The sequence below is a fragment of the Salvelinus alpinus genome, chromosome 12 (genome assembly GCF_045679555.1).
Source record: "Salvelinus alpinus chromosome 12, SLU_Salpinus.1, whole genome shotgun sequence".
In the NCBI taxonomy this organism is placed as follows: Eukaryota; Metazoa; Chordata; class Actinopteri; order Salmoniformes; family Salmonidae; genus Salvelinus; species Salvelinus alpinus.
The window spans coordinates 45347813-45366218 of NC_092097.1; the positions used below are offsets into that span (position 1 = coordinate 45347813).

The 18406-nt window shown below is 45.5% G+C and overlaps 1 protein-coding gene across 2 annotated transcripts in view; it reads left to right on the forward strand.

The window, feature by feature from the left end:
* Nucleotides 1-18406, forward strand: part of LOC139536247 (pleckstrin homology domain-containing family G member 4B-like) — a 156697-nt gene extending 138291 nt beyond the window's left edge. For both annotated transcript variants that reach the window (XM_071336605.1, XM_071336604.1), the window contains exons 16-24: nucleotides 887-976; nucleotides 1291-1515; nucleotides 7849-8019; nucleotides 11073-11250; nucleotides 14151-14267; nucleotides 14534-14809; nucleotides 17318-17532; nucleotides 17804-17854; nucleotides 18048-18406. In XM_071336605.1, the coding sequence (XP_071192706.1) occupies nucleotides 887-976; nucleotides 1291-1515; nucleotides 7849-8019; nucleotides 11073-11250; nucleotides 14151-14267; nucleotides 14534-14809; nucleotides 17318-17532; nucleotides 17804-17842 (1311 nt within the window). In that variant the 3' untranslated portion in view covers nucleotides 17843-17854; nucleotides 18048-18406. The remainder of the gene's footprint in view (nucleotides 1-886; nucleotides 977-1290; nucleotides 1516-7848; nucleotides 8020-11072; nucleotides 11251-14150; nucleotides 14268-14533; nucleotides 14810-17317; nucleotides 17533-17803; nucleotides 17855-18047) is intronic.

Sequence of the window (18406 nt, forward strand, 5' to 3'; positions counted from 1 at the left end):
CACTGGTATAACAGTATTTAGTAACACTGGTATAACAGTAGTTAGTAACACTGGTATAACAGTATTTAGTAACACTGGTATAACAGTATTTAGTAACAGTGGTATAACAGTATTTAGTAACACTGGTATAACAGTATTTAGTAACAGTGGTATAACAGTATGTTAGTAACACTGGTATAACAGTATTTAGTAACACTGGTATAACAGTAGTTAGTAACACTGGTATAACAGTATTTAGTAACACTGGTATAACAGTATTTAGTAACATTGGTATAACAGTAGTTAGTAACACTGGTATAACAGTATTTAGTAACACTGGTATAACAGTATTTAGTAACACTGGTATAACAGTATTTAGTAACACTGGTATAACAGTATTTAGTAACACTGGTATAACAGTATTTAGTAACACTGGTATAACAGTATTTAGTAACACTGGTATAACAGTATTTAGTAACACTGGTATAACAGTATTTAGTAACACTGGTATAACAGTATTTAGTAACACTGGTATAACAGTATTTAGTAACACTGGTATAACAGTATTTAGTAACATTGGTATAACAGTATTTAGTAACACTGGTATAACAGTATATTTTAATCCAACTGCTCTGAAACAAACAATCAACAAGTGTTTTACAATAACATTGCTTTACTTTTTGGGGTGAGAGACGTTTCAGTCTTTTTATTATAACTTATCTTTTCATCTCTTTGGCACTCACCAACAACAAGTGATGTGGACCGCATGCCACAAGTCAGGTCAATTATAATCTTGAGAAATCAACAGGCACGTAGGTTCTACAGCTGTGTAAAACAGAATACAACAATAATACTTTATAGTTTATTTGTATTTTCTATTGAATTCTGTGCTTCTACCCCTATCCAGAGAGAGAGCTTTGGTCTGTACGCCCTCTTCAGCAAAAACAAACCCCAGTCAGACAGCTTACTCATCAACCACGGCCATGACTTTTTCAAGGTGAGGACGTCAAATAAACTGTCAGAGTACACTGATATTATAGGATATAATGCAATACTCATCCTTATGTGAAGTATTTGTAGTAGAAGTGCCCCCGGAACAATGGTGTTTGCCCAAAAAAATTGAAATACCCTTTATTAACAGTATATTATAACATGCATGTCCTAACAGGGTTGTGGTCAATTCTATTTAAATTCGGTCAACAATCAAATTCCAATTTTAGAAAGAAATGCAATTGGAATTTCAGTTTTTAATTTCTGATTTGAATGAATTGATATGGAATTGTCCCGAACTCTGTTTTCCTAACACTCCAGCAAAAACAGCTGCAGCTGGGGGACAAGATGGACCTGTCTTCTTACCTGCTGAAGCCGGTGCAGCGGATCAGCAAGTACAGCCTACTGCTGCAGGACATGGTGAGGGAGTGCGGGCCCCACAGGAGCCGTGAGGAGGCCGAGGTCCAGCACGCCCTGGAGGTCATCCAGTTCCAGCTACGGCATGGCAACAACCTGCTGGCCATGGACGACATCCAGGACTGTGATGTGAGTGAGGATTGGGGAAGAGGGGATTGGAGGGAGAGGTAGAAAAGGAGGACTGAAGAGTAACAATGTAAATAATGGCACTGGAGGAGATGGCTGCCGTTTTACAGGCCCCGAACCAATTGTGCTATTTTGTGTGTTTTTTCACGTTTTTTGTAACTTATTTTGTACGTAATGTTTCTGCCACCGTCTCTTATGATCAAAAAGAGCTTCTAGATATCAGAACAGCGTTTACTCACCTCAAACTAGACAAAATATTTTTTCTTTAACGAGTCGGACACGAAGGATTTACCGGACCAGGCCTAAATCCCTGTCATTCGCATGAAGAAGAGATGCCGATACAGGGGACGCAAGTCCGGGTGCCTTGTGAGAATTAGTCAGCGAGTGGGTAACCCGCATCTACCATACGTTCTATTGGCCAATGTGCAATCATTTGAGAATAAACTGGATGAGCTCCGTTCAAGACTATCCTACCACTGGGACATTCAAAACTGTAATATCATATTTTTCACAGAGTCGTATCTGAACGACGACATGGATAATATACAGTTGGCTGGGTTTTCTGTGACAGAACAGCTGCCTCCGGTAAGACGAGGGGTGGTGGTCTGTGTTTAATTGATCAATAGCAGCTGGTGTGCAACATCTAATATTAAGGAAATCTCAAGGTTTTGCTCACCTGAGGTGGAGTATCTGATGATAAGCTGTAGACCACAGTATTTACCAAGAGAATTTTAATCTATATTTTTCATAGCCATCTATTTACCACCATAAACCGATGCTGGCACTAAGATCGCACTCAATGAAAGGTACAAGGCCATAAGCAAACAAGAAAATCCTAATGCAGAGGCGGTGCGTCTAGTGGCGGGGGACTTTAATGCAGGGAAACTTAAATCCGTTTGACCTCATTTCTATCAGCATGTCACGTGGAACCAGAGGGAAAAAAACTCTAGACCACCTTTACTCCACACACAGAGACGCATACAAAGCTCTCCCTCGCCCTCCATTTGGCAAATCTGACCATAATTCTATCCTCCTGATTCCTGCTTGCAAGCAAAAACTAAAATAGAAAGTACCAGTGACTCTTTCAATATGGAAGTGGTCAGATGACGCAGATGCTACGCTACCGGACTGTTTTGCTAGCACAGACTGGAAAATGTTCTGTGATTTATCCAATGGCATTGAGGAGTATACCACCTCAGCCATCAGCTTCATCAATAAGTGCATCGACGACGTCATCCCCATAGTGACCAAAAGTACATATCCCAACCAGAAGCCATGGATTACAGGCAACATCCGAATCGAGCTAGAGCTGCCGCTTTCAAGGAGCAAGACACTAATCCAGACGCTTATAAGAAATCCCGCTACACCCTCTGATGAACCATCAAACAGGCAAAGCGTCAATACAGAATTAAGATTGAATCCTACTATACCGGCTCTGGCGCTCGTCAGATGTGGCAGGGCTTGAAAACTGTTACGGACAACAAAGGGAAACCCAGCCATGAGCTGCCCAGCTAAATGCTTTTATGCTCGCTTAGAGGCAAGCAACAATGAAACATGCTTGAGAGCACCAGCTGTTCCGGACGACTGTGTGATAACGCTCTCAGTAGCCGATGTGAGGAGGTCACCATAAACAGGTCAACATTCACAAAGCCGTGGGGCCAGATGGCTTACCAGGGCGTGTACTCAAAGCATACACGGACCAACTGGCAAGTGTCTTCACTGACATTTTCAACCTCTCCCTGACCGATTCAGTAATACCTACATGTTTCAAGCAGACCACCATAGTCCCTGTGCCCAAGGAAGTGAAGGTAACCTGCCAAAATGATTACCGCCCCGTAGCACTCACGTTGGTAGCCATGAAGTGCTTTGAAAGGCTGGTGATGGCTCACATCAACAGCATTATCCCGGATACCCTAGACCTACTCCAATTCACATACCGCCCCAACAGATTCACATGCGCAATCTCAATCACACTCCACACTGCCCTTTCACACCTGGACAAAAGGAACACCTATGTGAGAATGCTGTTCATTCACTACAGCTCAGCGTTCAACACCACAGTGCTCACAAAGCTCATCACTAAGCTAAGGACCCTGGGAATAAACATCTCCCTCTGCAACTGGATCCTGGACTTCCTGACGGGCCGCTACCAGGTGGCTTTTATATCTTCAGGTGGCTATTAGCTGATTAGAGTCAGCTGCTTCTTGACGAGGGGGCGGGGTCAGCTCTCCAATCATCCATTAGCCATTGAGTCGACCAATCAGCTGGTTGGGGAGAACTCAGGAAGCTATCTCCTGAAACACACACACTCTAATACAACACAGAAACTGGGGAACGTAACAGTAGGCAACAACATGTCTGCCATGCTGATCCTCAACACTGGCGCCCCGCAGGGGTGGCGCCCCACTTAGTCCCCTCCTGTACTCCCTGTTCACCCACGACTGCGTGGCCAAACACGACTCCAACTCTATCATTAAGTATACTGACGACACAACAGTGGTAGGCCTGATTACCGACAACGATGAGACAGCCTATAGGGAGGAGGTCAGAGACCTGGCCAGGACAACAATTCTCTCCCTCAATGTGAGCAAGACAAAGGAGCTCATTCTGGACTACAGAAAAAGTCCCCATTAACATCGACGGGGCTGTAGTGGAGCGGGTCGAGAATTTCAAGTTCCTTGGTGTCCACATCACCAATGAACTATCATGTTCCAAACACACCAAGACAGTCAAAAAGAGGGCACGACAACACCTTTTCCCAATCAGGAGCGTGAAAAGATTTGGCATGGGTCCCCAGATCCTGAAAAAGTTCTACAGCTGCACCATGGAGAGCATCCTGACCGGTTGCATCACCGCCTGGTATGGCAACCGCTACAGAGGGTAGTGAGTACGGCCAAGTGCATCACTGGGGCCAAGCTTCCTGCCACCCAGGACCTACAGTATATACTAGATGGTGTTAGAGGAAAGCCCAAAAAAGTGTCAACGACTCCAGTCACCCATGTCTTAGCCTGTTCTCTCTGCTACCGCACGGCAAGCGGTACCGGAGCGCCAAGTCTAGGACCAAAAGGCTCCTTAACAGCTTCTACCCCCAAGCCATAAGACTGCTGAACATTGAATCAAATGGCCACCCGGACAATTTACATTGACCCACCCCCCCATTTGTTTTTACACTGCTGCTCCTCGCTGTTTATTATCTATGCATACTTTACCCCTACCTACATGTGCAAATTACCTTGACTAACCTGTACTAACCTGCACGTTGACTCAGTACCAGTACCCCCTGTATATAGCCTCGTTATTGTTATTTTATTGTGTTACTTTTTATTATTTTTTAATTTACTTTATTTGGTAAATATTTTCTTAACTCTTTCTTGAACTGCATTGTTGTTTTATTAAGGGCTTGTAAGTAAGCATTTCAAGGTCTACACCTGTTGTATTCGGCACATGTGACAAATGAAGTTTGATTTGATTTCGTTCAGCCGACCCACATTGGAAGAATTGGCACGACCCAAATCACCATCTGTAGCCTATACTGTAAACCACAATTGTGAGTTAGTTCGGATGTTAATATTTCCTCCCTTTTTATGTTATCTTCCGTTGTCAAGGTTGTAAGATTAAGATAAAAGTTTGACTGTATAGGGCAGGGGTTTTGAAACTGGGTGACCCACTTTGGCCAAATCATTTACCCACCTAACCCAAATAACATTGATCTACCACATTCGTGAGGTCGTTCGGAACCTAAAACACTTCTTAGTTTATTCCTATCAGGGGATGAATACAGTATAAGTGTCACGTTCTGACCTTAGTTCCTTTTTTATGTCTTTATTTTAGTTGGTCAGGGCGTGAGTTGGGGTGGGCATTCTATGTTGTTTTTCTATGTTTTGTTCTGTTGTTAGTTTTCTATGTGTTTGGCCTAGTATGGTTCTCAATCAGAGGCAGGTGTCAGTCGTTGTCTCTGATTGGGAGCCATATTTAGGTAGCCTGTTTTCTATTGTGTTTTGTGGGTGGTTGTTTCCTGTGTTAGTACCATACGGGACTGTTTCGGTTGTTTGTTTGTACTTTTGTTATTTTGTTCAGTGTTCTGTTGAGTTATTAAATATCTCATTATGGACACTTACCACGCTGCACATTGGTCCGATCCTTGCTACTCCTCCTCAGACGAAGAGGAAATCCGTTAAAGAACCACCCACCAGAAAAGGACCAAGCAGCGTGGTAACCAGGAGCAGAGGGTTCTGGACTCCTGGACATGGGAGGAAATTTTGGACGGCAAAGGACCCTGGGCACAGCCGGGGGAGTATCGCCGTCCGAAAGAGGAGCTGGAGGCAGCTAGAGCGGAGCGGCGCCACTACGAGGAATTGGCGCGAGTTAACGGCCACGAGAGGCAGCCCCAGAATATTTTTTGGGGGGGACGGCAAAGGACCCTGAACACAGCCGGGGGAGTATCGCCGTCCGAAAGAGGAGCTGGAGGCAGCTAGAGCGGAGCGGCGCCACTACGAGGAATTGGCGCGAGTTAACGGCCACGAGAGGCAGCCCCAGAATATTTTTGGGGGGAGAGGCACACGGGTAGATTGCGGACTCAGGTAGGAGACCTGAGTCAACTCCCCGTGCTTACCGTGGCGAGAGAGTGACTGGGCAGGCACCGTGTTATGCGGGGGAGCGCACGATGTCCCCAGTGCGCACACACAGCTCCTCGAATCGGCCGGGCTAGAGTGGGCATCGAGCCAGGAGGGATGATACCGGCTCAGCGCATCTGGTCTCCAGTGCGTCTCCTCGGCCCGGGGTATACTGCACCAGCCCTACGCACAGTGTCTCCAGTTTGCCAGCACAGCCCAGTACGGCCTGTTCCAACTCCCCGCACTTGCCGGGCTACAGGGGGGATCCAGCCAGGACGAGTGGTGCTAGCTCGGCGCTCGAGACCGCCAGTGCGCCTCCACGGTCCAGTGTATCCGATGCCTCGGCCAAGGACAAGGCCTCTTGCATATCTCCCCAGCCTGGTGAGTTCTGTGTCTGTGCTAATCACTAACCCTCCTGCATGTCTCCCCAGCCTGGTGAGTCCTGTGCCTTCTCCCAGAGCCAGGCCTCCTGTGTGTCTTTCCACTCCTGTGGTGATCCATGGCAAGAAGCCTCCAGTGATAATCCATGGCACGAAGCCTCCAGTGATGATCCATGGCACGAAGCCTCCAGTGAGGATCCATGGCATGAGGCCTCTAACGAAGGACGTCAGTCCGGAGCCTCCAGCAACGCCTTCTAGTCCGGAGCCTCCAGCGACGCCCTCTAATCCGAAGCCTCCAGCGTCGCCCTCTAGTCCGGAGCCTCCAGCGTCGCCCTCTAGTCCGGAGCCTCCAGCGTCGCCCTCTAGTCCGGAGCCTCCAGCGTCGCCCTCTAGTCCGGAGCAGCCAGAGTCGCCCTCTAGTCCGGAGCAGCCAGAGTCGCCCTCTAGTCCGGAGCAGCCAGAGTCGCCCTCTAGTCCGGAGCAGCCAGAGTCGCCCTCTAGTCCGGAGCAGCCAGAGTCGCCCTCTAGTCCGGAGCAGCCTGAGCCGCCCATCAGTCAGGAGCTGCTCGTCACTCCGGCAGCGCCGGAGTCGCCTTTCACTCTGGCGTAGCCGGAGTCTCCCGCCTGTCCGGCACTGCCGGAGTCTCCCGTCTATTCGGGGCCCGCTGAAATGGTCTCCAGTCTGAGGTCGGCGGCGAGGGTCGCCGAACCAAAGGCGCCACATAAGTGGGCCAAGACTATGGTGGGGTCCACGTCCTGCACCAGAGCCGCCACCGCGGTGAAATGCTCACCCAGACCCTCCCCTATAGGTTCAGGTTTTGCGGCCGGAGTCCGCACATTTGGGGAGGGGGGGTACTGTCACGTTCTGACCTTAGTTCATTTTTTATGTCTTTATTTTAGTTGGTAAGTTGCGGTGGGCATTCTATGTTGTTTTTCTATGTTTTGTTCTGTTAGTTTTCTATGTGTTTGGCCTAGTATGGTTCTCAATCAGAGGCAGGTGTCAGTCGTTGTCTCTGATTGGGAGCCATATTTAGGTAGCCTGTTTTCTATTGTGTTTTGTGGGTGGTTGTTTCCTGTGTTAGTGTTTGCACCATACGGGACTGTTTCGGTTGTTTGTTTGTACTTTTGTTATTTTGTTCAGTGTTCTGTTGAGTTATTAAATATCTCATTATGGACACTTACAGCGCTGCACATTGGTCCGATCCTTGCTACTCCTCCTCAGACGAAGAGGAAATCCGTTACAATAAGGTCAAATGTCAATGTACTAAAAAGGGTTCATCTTACCACAGATGCATCCTGACAGAATACAGCCTGCCCTCAATGTAATTTCTCTTCTCCTGTAGGTCAACTTGAAGGAGCAGGGGCAGCTGATTCGTCAGGACGAGATCCTGGTGTCCTTCAGAAAGAAAAAGTGTTTCCGCCACATCTTCCTCTTCCAGGACCTTGTCCTCTTCAGCAAGACTAAGAGGACCGACGTGGGCAACGACACTTATGTATATAAACAGTCATTCAAGGTATGCAGGTATACACAACACAGCACAATATACCCCAATGTGAAACGTGAGCCAAAGCTACCTGTCACGGATCCCTCCGGAACTTTCATTACGCACACCTGTCCCCTATTCCCACTGATTGGTATTTGTATAAGTGTGCCCTTTGGTTTCCATTGGGCTGTCAATTATTGTTTCATTGTCCGTTGGTGTGTGTGAGTACCTGTGCTGTGTGTTTTGGCTGTCGTGCCATTGTGGATTGCGCAGATGATTTTGCGTCTCGTCCCGTCTGTTAATGTGCGCGTGTGTTATTTATTCGAGGTACTCCTCGCTCTTTTGTTTGGGTTTCAACCCTGTGTTTTGTATAGTGTTTGTTTGGTCTTCGTCCCCGTGCCTTTACACGGCACGCCGTAATTTGGGGTATAATAATAAAAAAATATTACGCATTCCTGCAGCTGTATAATAATTTATACCAGCGTGACACTACTTTCCTTGGAAATCATTGAAACACATGCTTACGTCATACGTAAGCATGTGTTTCAATGATTTCCAAGGAAAGTAGTGTCACGCTGGTATAAATTATTATACAGCTGCAGGAATGCGTAATATTTTTTTATTATTATACCCCAAATTACGGCGTGCCGTGTAAAGGCACGGGGACGAAGACCAAACAAACACTATACAAAACACAGGGCTCCGGGCAGCCGAGCGGAAATGGAGGAAAACTCGCCTCCCTGCGGACCTGGCATCCTTTCACTCCCTCCTCTCTACATTTTCCTCTTCTGTCTCTGCTGCTAAAGCCACTTTCTACCACTCTAAATTCCAAGCATCTGCCTCTAACCCTAGGAAGCTCTTTGCCACCTTCTCCTCCCTCCTGAATCCTCCTCCCCCTCCCCCCCCCTCCTCCCTCTCTGCAGACGACTTCGTCAACCATTTTGAAAAGAAGGTCGACGACATCCGATCCTCGTTTGCTAAGTCAAACGACACCGCTGGTTCTGCTCACACTGCCCTACCCTGTGCTTTGACCTCTTTCTCCCCTCTCTCTCCAGATGAAATCTCGCGTCTTGTGACGGCCGGCCGCCCAACAACCTGCCCGCTTGACCCTATCCCCTCCTCTCTTCTCCAGACCATTTCCGGAGACCTTCTCCCTTACCTCACCTCGCTCATCAACTCATCCTTGACCGCTGGCTACGTCCCTTCCGTCTTCAAGAGAGCGAGAGTTGCACCCCTTCTGAAAAAACCTACACTCGATCCCTCCGATGTCAACAACTACAGACCAGTATCCCTTCTTTCTTTTCTCTCCAAAACTCTTGAACGTGCCGTCCTTGGCCAGCTCTCCTGCTATCTCTCTCAGAATGACCTTCTTGATCCAAATCAGTCAGGTTTCAAGACTAGTCACTCAACTGAGACTGCTCTTCTCTGTATCACGGAGGCGCTCCGCACTGCTAAAGCTAACTCTCTCTCCTCTGCTCTCATCCTTCTAGACCTATCGGCTGCCTTCGATACTGTGAACCATCAGATCCTCCTCTCCACCCTCTCCGAGTTGGGCATCTCCGGCGCGGCCCACGCTTGGATTGCGTCCTACCTGACAGGTCGCTCCTACCAGGTGGCGTGGCGAGAATCTGTCTCCTCACCACGCGCTCTCACCACTGGTGTCCCCCAGGGCTCTGTTCTAGGCCCTCTCCTATTCTCGCTATACACCAAGTCACTTGGCTCTGTCATAACCTCACATGGTCTCTCCTATCACTGCTATGCAGACGACACACAATTAATCTTCTCCTTTCCCCCTTCTGATGACCAGGTGGCGAATCGCATCTCTGCATGTCTGGCAGACATATCAGTGTGGATGACGGATCACCACCTCAAGCTGAACCTCGGCAAGACGGAGCTGCTCTTCCTCCCGGGGAAGGACTGCCCGTTCCATGATCTCGCCATCACGGTTGACAACTCCATTGTGTCCTCCTCCCAGAGCGCTAAGAACCTTGGCGTGATCCTGGACAACACCCTGTCGTTCTCAACTAACATCAAGGCGGTGGCCCGTTCCTGTAGGTTCATGCTCTACAACATCCGCAGAGTACGACCCTGCCTCACACAGGAAGCGGCGCAGGTCCTAATCCAGGCACTTGTCATCTCCCGTCTGGATTACTGCAACTCGCTGTTGGCTGGGCTCCCTGCCTGTGCCATCAAACCCCTACAACTCATCCAGAACGCCGCAGCTCGTCTGGTGTTCAACCTTCCCAAGTTCTCTCACGTCACCCCGCTCCTCCGCTCTCTCCACTGGCTTCCAGTTGAAGCTCGCATCCGCTACAAGACCATGGTGCTTGCCTACGGAGCTGTGAGGGGAACGGCACCTCAGTACCTTCAGGCTCTGATCAGGCCCTACACCCAAACAAGGGCTCTGCGTTCATCCACCTCTGGCCTGCTCGCCTCCCTACCACTGAGGAAGTACAGTTCCCGCTCAGCCCAGTCAAAACTGTTCGCTGCTCTGGCACCCCAATGGTGGAACAAACTCCCTCACGACGCCAGGACAGCGGAGTCAATCACCACCTTCCGGAGACACCTGAAACCCCACCTCTTCAAGGAATACCTAGGATAAAGCAATCCTTCTGCCCCCCCCCCCCCCCCCCTTAAAAGATTTAGATGCACTATTGTAAAGTGGCTGTTCCACTGGATGTCATTAGGTGAATGCACCAATTTGTAAGTCGCTCTGGATAAGAGCGTCTGCTAAATGACTTAAATGTAAATGTAAATAAAAGGGCCATGTGGAGGCCTTGCGCCACATGAAAAGTATTATGTGAAATTTCCAATTTGAGCTACTGTAGCTACCCTCCAAAAGTTTCACTTCCAGGCCCACTCTATTGCGTGGAAAACTGTATATGATTCACTGTACGTTAACAAATACCCTGTTTGTAAATGGAGAAGGAAACCTGTCTGTCTAGGTTGATTACTTTCAAAATATACATACACTGTTATATCCACGTATAGTCCTTAATATGCCTTATAAAGGGTTTATGAACACTTCATAAGCCTTTTACAAGTTGTAGTTTGTTTAAAGACCATGTTTTCTGTTCTGACAGACCTCTGACATTGGGATGACCCACAATTCGGGGGACAGCGGGCTGTGCTTTGAGATCTGGTTCAGAAGGAGGAAGTCCCAGGACACTTACACCCTGCAGGCCGGGAACAGAGAGGTGAAGGTTGCCTGGACCAAAGACCTTGAGCGTGTCCTCTGGGAGCAGGCTGTACACAACAGAGGTCAGAGTTACCCCTGAGATTAATCAGCCAATCAGATCTCTCGTGTCCTAAAATGATCTGGTCTGTATTTGAAAACATTACTAGCAGTCAAATCCTTGCTTGCTCTGTTCTTTTTTCCTCAATTCCTCTCAAAGGGCATTAGAGGTGACGGTCCCATGGAAAGACTATGAATCGTCCCCTCCAATGCACTTTGAGAGGAATGGAAAACACAAGGACTGTGGAAGAAAGGATTTGCCAGCTTGAAAAGTTTTCAGATCCAGCCACAGAGGTTAACCTACTATATTTTCCCACACTACCACTGATCTGAAAAGAGTTGATGGAATAACGCAATGACTATTAAACCAACACTTTCAACTGTAGTCATGTGGAACAGACAATGAAAATAAGCAATTTCAGATTACTGGTATCTGGTATACAGCCCCCATTACTTGGCAAGCAACCAATCAGATTGTAGGACTAAGTGGAAGAAGGGAGGGTCTTGACGGGAAGCTCTTGCACCAAAGATCTATATTAAGCGCTGATATAATGTCCAAGACACACTGGTGGGATTGAGACTAGAACACAGCCATAGATTTGTTGGTTCTATGTTTGAGTTTTCTTAATGTGTTCCTCCCCTAGTAGGTCAATTACTTGCTTACTAAATCCTTATTTTCGTCCCCTTTGGGACATAGGTAAGGCTATAATGAACTCCCTCTATTTCAGGGCTCTCCAACCCTGTTCCTGGAGAGCTACCCTCCTGTAGGTTTTCAATCCAAACCTCAGTTGTAACTAACCTGATTCAGTTTATTAATAACCAGCTAATTATTAGAATCAGAAAGTGGAAGGGGTAGAGTGTAGTGAACTTGTTTGTTTGCCCATTATTAAAGACCAAAATTGGCACAGTTTTATTTTACGTATATACAAAAATATACCAGTTTTACTTGAGGACCAAAATGTAGAAATCGGCACCATACAGGTTGCAAAATAGTTACGAAGAGATTTTCGATGTGCCGATTCTGTGGCACATGGTTTATGAATTGATACGAAAAACAACTCTTGGTTAAAAGCATAGTATTATACAAAATTCTTGCCACAAACAGAATGTTATGAATATGGGGCGTACAACCATCTCAGCTCTGCAGATTTTGCTACAAAGAGACAGAATCATTGGATCACTTGTTATTGCCCCTTTGTAGCTTGTTTCTGGTCACAGGTTCAAGAATGGCTGAAAAATCACAACATTTATCTAAAATGAAACCTACAAATAGCATTGTTGGGAGATTTGAAAAACCATAGTCAATCAATCAACAACATAACAATACTTTTACTTTTAGAAAAATATGTATCTTTAATTTACAATCTGGAGATACTATGCGGTTAGACAGGTTCAGGATTTATGTGAAGAATCACAGCACAGTTAAAAAATATATGGCACATGGAAATCAGAAGAGGGCGGTTTACGGAGATAGGTGGGATGGACTGAGAGTAGCTGAGGGGTGGGGTCACGGAGATAGGTGGGATGGACTGAGAGTATTTGAGGGGTGGGTTTACGGAGATAGGTGGGATGGACTGAGAGTAGCTGAGGGGTGGGTTTTCGGAGATAGGTGGGATGGACTGAGAGTAGCTGAGGGGTGGGTTTACGGAGATAGGTGGGATGGCCTGAGAGTAGCTGAGGGGTGGGTTTACAGAGATAGGTGGGATGGACTGAGAGTTGCTGAGGGGTGGGTTTACGGAGATAGGTGGGATGGACTGAGAGTTGCTGAGGGGTGGGTTTACGGAGATAGGTGGGATGGACTGAGAGTTGCTGAGGGGTGGGTTTACGGAGATAGGTGGGATGGACTGAGAGTTGCTGAGGGGTGGGTTTACGGAGATAGGTGGGATGGACTGAGAGTTGCTGAGGGGTGGGTTTATGGAGATAGTTGGGATGGACTGAGAGTTGCTGAGGTGTGGGTTTACGGAGATAGGTGGGATGGACTGAGAGTAGCTGAGGTGTGGGTTTATGGAGATAGGTGGGATGGACTAGAGTAGCTGAGGGGTGGGTTTACGGAGATAGGTGGGATGGACTGAGAGTTGCTGAGGGGTGGGTTTACGGAGATAGGTGGGATGGACTGAGAGTTGCTGAGGTGTGGGTTTATGGAGATAGGTGGGATGGACTGAGAGTTGCTGAGGGGTGGGTTTATGGAGATAGGTGGGATGGACTGAGAGTTGCTGAGGGGTGAGTTGACGGAGATAGGTGGGATGGACTGAAAGTTGCTGAGGGGTGGGTTTAAAAGCTCATGTTCTATAATAGTTATGACTGAAAACACTATGTATAATGTATCAGTACTATCAAAGTATCAAATTACTTTATTCTTACTCTGTAACTACTGTAAAAAAAAAAAAAAAGCCATTTAAAATGTGTGTAGAATGTACATAAAATAAAATAAAAGTTGGGGGGAGGTGGTGTAAGGGTTAATAATAATAATAATAATATTAGAATCAGGAGCGCTAGATTAGGGTTGGAATGAAAACCTATAGGATGGTAGCTCTCCAGGATCAGGGTTGGAATGAAAACCTATAGGATGGTAGCTCTCCAGGATCAGGGTTGGAATGAAAACCTATAGGATGGTAGCTCTCCAGGATCAGGGTTGGAATGAAAACCTATAGGATGGTAGCTCTCCAGGATCAGGGTTGGAATGAAAACCTATAGGATGGTAGCTCTCCAGGATCAGGGTTGGAATGAAAACCTATAGGATGGTAGCTCTCCAGGATCAGGGTTGGAATGAAAACCTATAGGATGGTAGCTCTGCAGGATCAGGGTTGGCGAGCCCTGCAGTCTACTTATTTCTGTCTATGGTATTATATTGTGCCTCGCTCCAAGAATGGTTGACCTGTGACAGTTTATCTAGGTAAATGTTATTATTGTGGTTGGTTTGTTCCAGAGATCCATATGCAGGAGAGGGTGTTCATGGGTATCGGGAACAAGCCCTTCATGGATATCCAGCCTAGCGACGCGGCCATCAATAACAGGGCAGTCAACTGTGCTCTGATGGGAAGAGGTACAAATCCATAGCAGACTATAGAGATTACATTAGGACAAATTTAATTCCATTGGAATTCAATTCATCCCATTATTATTACGCATTCATTCATCAAATTCATCTAATATTGTAATTAGACTCTGAATGGATATTCAGATTAAGAATTTCACACCCTCATAGATGTTTTTACCCAATCCTAGTTGTTCCTACTTTGGCAATTCTCTTGTTGTCTCAATCCCGTCCTCTCCCATCTCATACAATTTGATCTCATCTGGCCCTCCCAGAATCCAAGGCGTTGGCCTCCTCAGGGACGTCTGGCTTGCAGGGCAGGTTTCCTGTGCTGCGGCCAAACTCCTTTGGCTCTGGGAGCTGTTTTTCAACCTCCGGCAGCCACTCCTCTTCCTCCTCGGGGAGAGGGTCCCTGGCCTCCCCGACGGGGGGGTACCTGTGCGGCCCGAAGCTGAGGGGGGTTGCTGGGGGTCAAGGGGGGTATTCGGAGCGCCCTGGCGTCCTGGAGGAGAATGACATGGACCAGGAGAGCGGGAGTCAGAATCTACTGAGTGAGTGGTTTTAATAAGGAAGGTAGCATGTTTGAAATGTAAAGCATGCTAATTTGAGGGATATTGACTTGTATTGGTCTTTCGATTGAAATGCTTAAGTTATCATTTGGTGACACCAACCAGGTAAAGAAAACCAAAGCATGAATCGTTGTCTTTCCTTGTCCAAATCCTGCTTAAAGAGTAAGGAAACAAATGTAATTTTGTAATTTGGGTGAACTATCACTTTAAGTCTCATGTGTCAGACTCTCTTCCTCACATTAAGCTGAGGCATCTGATGTCAACAGCGCAATATTTCTCTTAAAACAGTGCAGAGGTGGAAGATGGCTGTAGATGGCTAGGTAACTGCTGTTTGACTTCACATCAAACTAAACTGCAGTTTTTAATCCTAGTGCTAAACTTGTGCATAGCAGCTAATTGCTATATGTTTGTAGAATGATAAGTCTAATATCAACTGAGGGGAATGCTACTGCTACAGCAGTGTCATAACTCTCCTGTGACGATCTGAAGGATCATGTTACAGTGGGTCCTCTCTACAGTGTGCTCTCTCTCGTAGAGAGGGAGAGCGGGAAGTCAGCTGTTTTATGTCATAAAATATGCTGCCCCTATGCTCTGTAGTGTTCGAGATTGGAATGTAAACTGTGGAACACAGAGAGACCCTTGGAAATCAAAAGTTTGAATAATTAAACAATATTTCTATGTTTGAGAATGTGGGAGTGGTCCGTGGACACTTAAAGGACAGTCATGACGAGTGTGTTTTATTTGGTGATCTCATGAAGGGCGGGAAACACACATTACTGTGTCTTTGGTTGAGTACACTTCTTAATTATGGGGTTTACATCTAAATATTGTGAAACTTATGTGATTAAACATGAAACTATTTGTGAAAAGATGTAATGTGATGTTAACGTTCTAAATGAGAAATTACGTGTTTTCATATAAAGTTAACCAAATCAGGGGCCACGTGGGCATTGACATTACGTCGGCGTCATGGACCGCCCTTTCCTCAGAAGTGTATAAAACCTGCTCCTGACAAAATTTACATCAGACCAGAAAATATGGAGCTGACGCTACATGTTGAAATGGTTAAGACCTATAACTCTATAGGCCACGGAGACCAGACAGCGTGTAGCGCTGGCTACACGGCTGGAAATGGTTAAACTCTGAGACTATCAATCACTACAGAATAAGAGTAAATCCTAGACGTAGTATTACTAGTCTGCAGCTGGAAATTACGTAAATCTAGTATGAGAATACCGACAACCGCGGAAGTATCTATTCTATGCAACGACCATCTGTCCGCCTGGCGTATCCATTACAACAGACACTATCCAGAGCCGCGGAGAAAGCTACAACCAAGAAATACATTGTGACTTCTGGGGAAGTTAACTAGAGACTCTCTGATGAATTGAATCTCCAGCAGACGGACCGGCGATTCCAACAGAGTAGACAACAACGACATACGGGCGTAAATATATACATTGCAATTATTTTCGAGTGAGAGGCCGTTCATGTGCAAAGGATTAGCATTTCAATTAATAATATAAAAAATAATAATAATCAACTGTGTGTAGTGAATACATTTTGTCTCTCCCACTCTTTCGCTGTCTCCACCCCTTTCCATTGTCTACCAAGCCGTCATCCCGGTTTAGCCCACTACGGACTTATCAATGCATTGAGTTAGCAACCAATAACTATGTTTGTTTATGTATTTCTGTGATAATTTAATTAGTTGGTAAATAAATAATTAAGCCAATTTGTATATCGTTGATTCATCATTTAGGCTAGGGTTCGTGCAGATATCCAAGGGTTTGCGATGTTCAGTAATGAGAACTGATGAGGTAATAATGGTACATTAATAGAAGACTAATTGATAAGATATAAAAAATATCTGAAGTCGATTTTGGAAATAGAGACTATATAAAAAAAATTCAGTGGTGCCCAGACTTCCTAGTTAATTAAAGTTTACATGATTAGTTTAATCACATAATAATAATTACACAGAGAATTGTATTTGATAATACAACAGTCTTCACATTAATGAAAAGTCACAAACACGACAGCAGCAAAAGGTTATCATGGCTGTAGTCAATTTTGCTTGTTTTCGCCTTTTTCAAAATAGCATTTTAGTGTTTAAATTGTGAAGAAATGTATTAAATTAGCTTTAACTTGATCAAAATTAATTGGAAGGGGGGTGTGGTCTGTCTGTTTTACTGTCTGGCTACTGTGGATGCCTCAACACAGACCAAATCTGGTCAAATTGGCTTTTGCCAGACAGGCAATAAATTCCATGTGTGCTTTATTATTAACATGAGAGGGGATCTATGTTGACATAACTAAAGACAGAGAACTGCCAGGCACAAAGCGGATCAGTTTATTATTTTAAATCAGAATGAATAAGCACTCCTACTCTGAGATGGTTTATGAATATCGACCCTGGTGTATACAGCCCCTCAATCCTTTCAGATTAGAATGTGGACAATAGTCTTCAAGTTTCCCTTCCTTTTCCAGTGGACAGCTCCGAGTCTTCGGGAGAGAGCGTGAGCGGCTTCAGCAGCTCTGCCTCCTCTGTGTGCGCCTCCATCGTCAGCCTGAAGGAGCCTCTAGCCCGCAGACCTGAAGACAACGACCTCCACAAGGCTAAGAGTCCCATCTGGTCTACAGTAAAATCCACCTCACCCTCGCTCCCACCCAAACCACCTGGCCTGACTAAGGAGCCTCCCAAGGTGTGTGTTGAGACTAACCATGAGCTGTTAATTTTCCCATGAATATCATGCTATTAGGCTAAGTCATATGTTCACTTAACCATGCATTGATGTTGTGCACCGGACACCAGGTCCGCCTTTCCTCCTGTGTCTCCCCTCTTCATCTCTATCCCCAACTACATCTGTACAGTTTAATTAAAGCATTAAAAAAAAGTTGACCTTTAAAAAAAAAGAATCATGCTGTGATGTCAATGGGAGGCATGAACTGATGTTCTGGTAATTTTCCCCACAGGTTCAAAATGCAGTCATTGGGAAGTCAACTGAGGTTTGAGCTCTGAGTTTGGTAAGTTTGTCTGTAACGATGACATCACTCTGCACCATCTACAGTTGGCCTGTATATATGTCTGGCTATTTTCTAATATGATTTTATGTATGTTTGTGTTGCATGTAACTATTTTACACATGGATGTTATTTGTTTTCAGTCATTTTCCATAGGTTATCAAATTCAATCTTATTCGTGTATCTTTTTTCACAGATTTGGAATTCTCCAGAACAGAAGGAAAGCATGAACTGTGTTACTGTATAAAGAGGAGTGTTATATGACTCTGTTATATGACAGTTACTGCACTCTACTTGTACCATTCTGTTTTTTTGTTTTGTTTTTATTTAACCTTTATTTAACTAGGCAAGTCAGTTAAGAACAAATTCTTATTTACATTGATTTACAAGGATTTTATCATTTCCCAATAACATGAAGTTTTATATTTTGTAAAAAAAAAAGAAGCATTTCTGTCATATTCAGTTTGTTTCTGATGTCAAGACTTTTACCCATGATCATGTTGTTGTGTGCCTTATTGGACCATTCAATATGTAGTAAATATTCTTACCACAGAA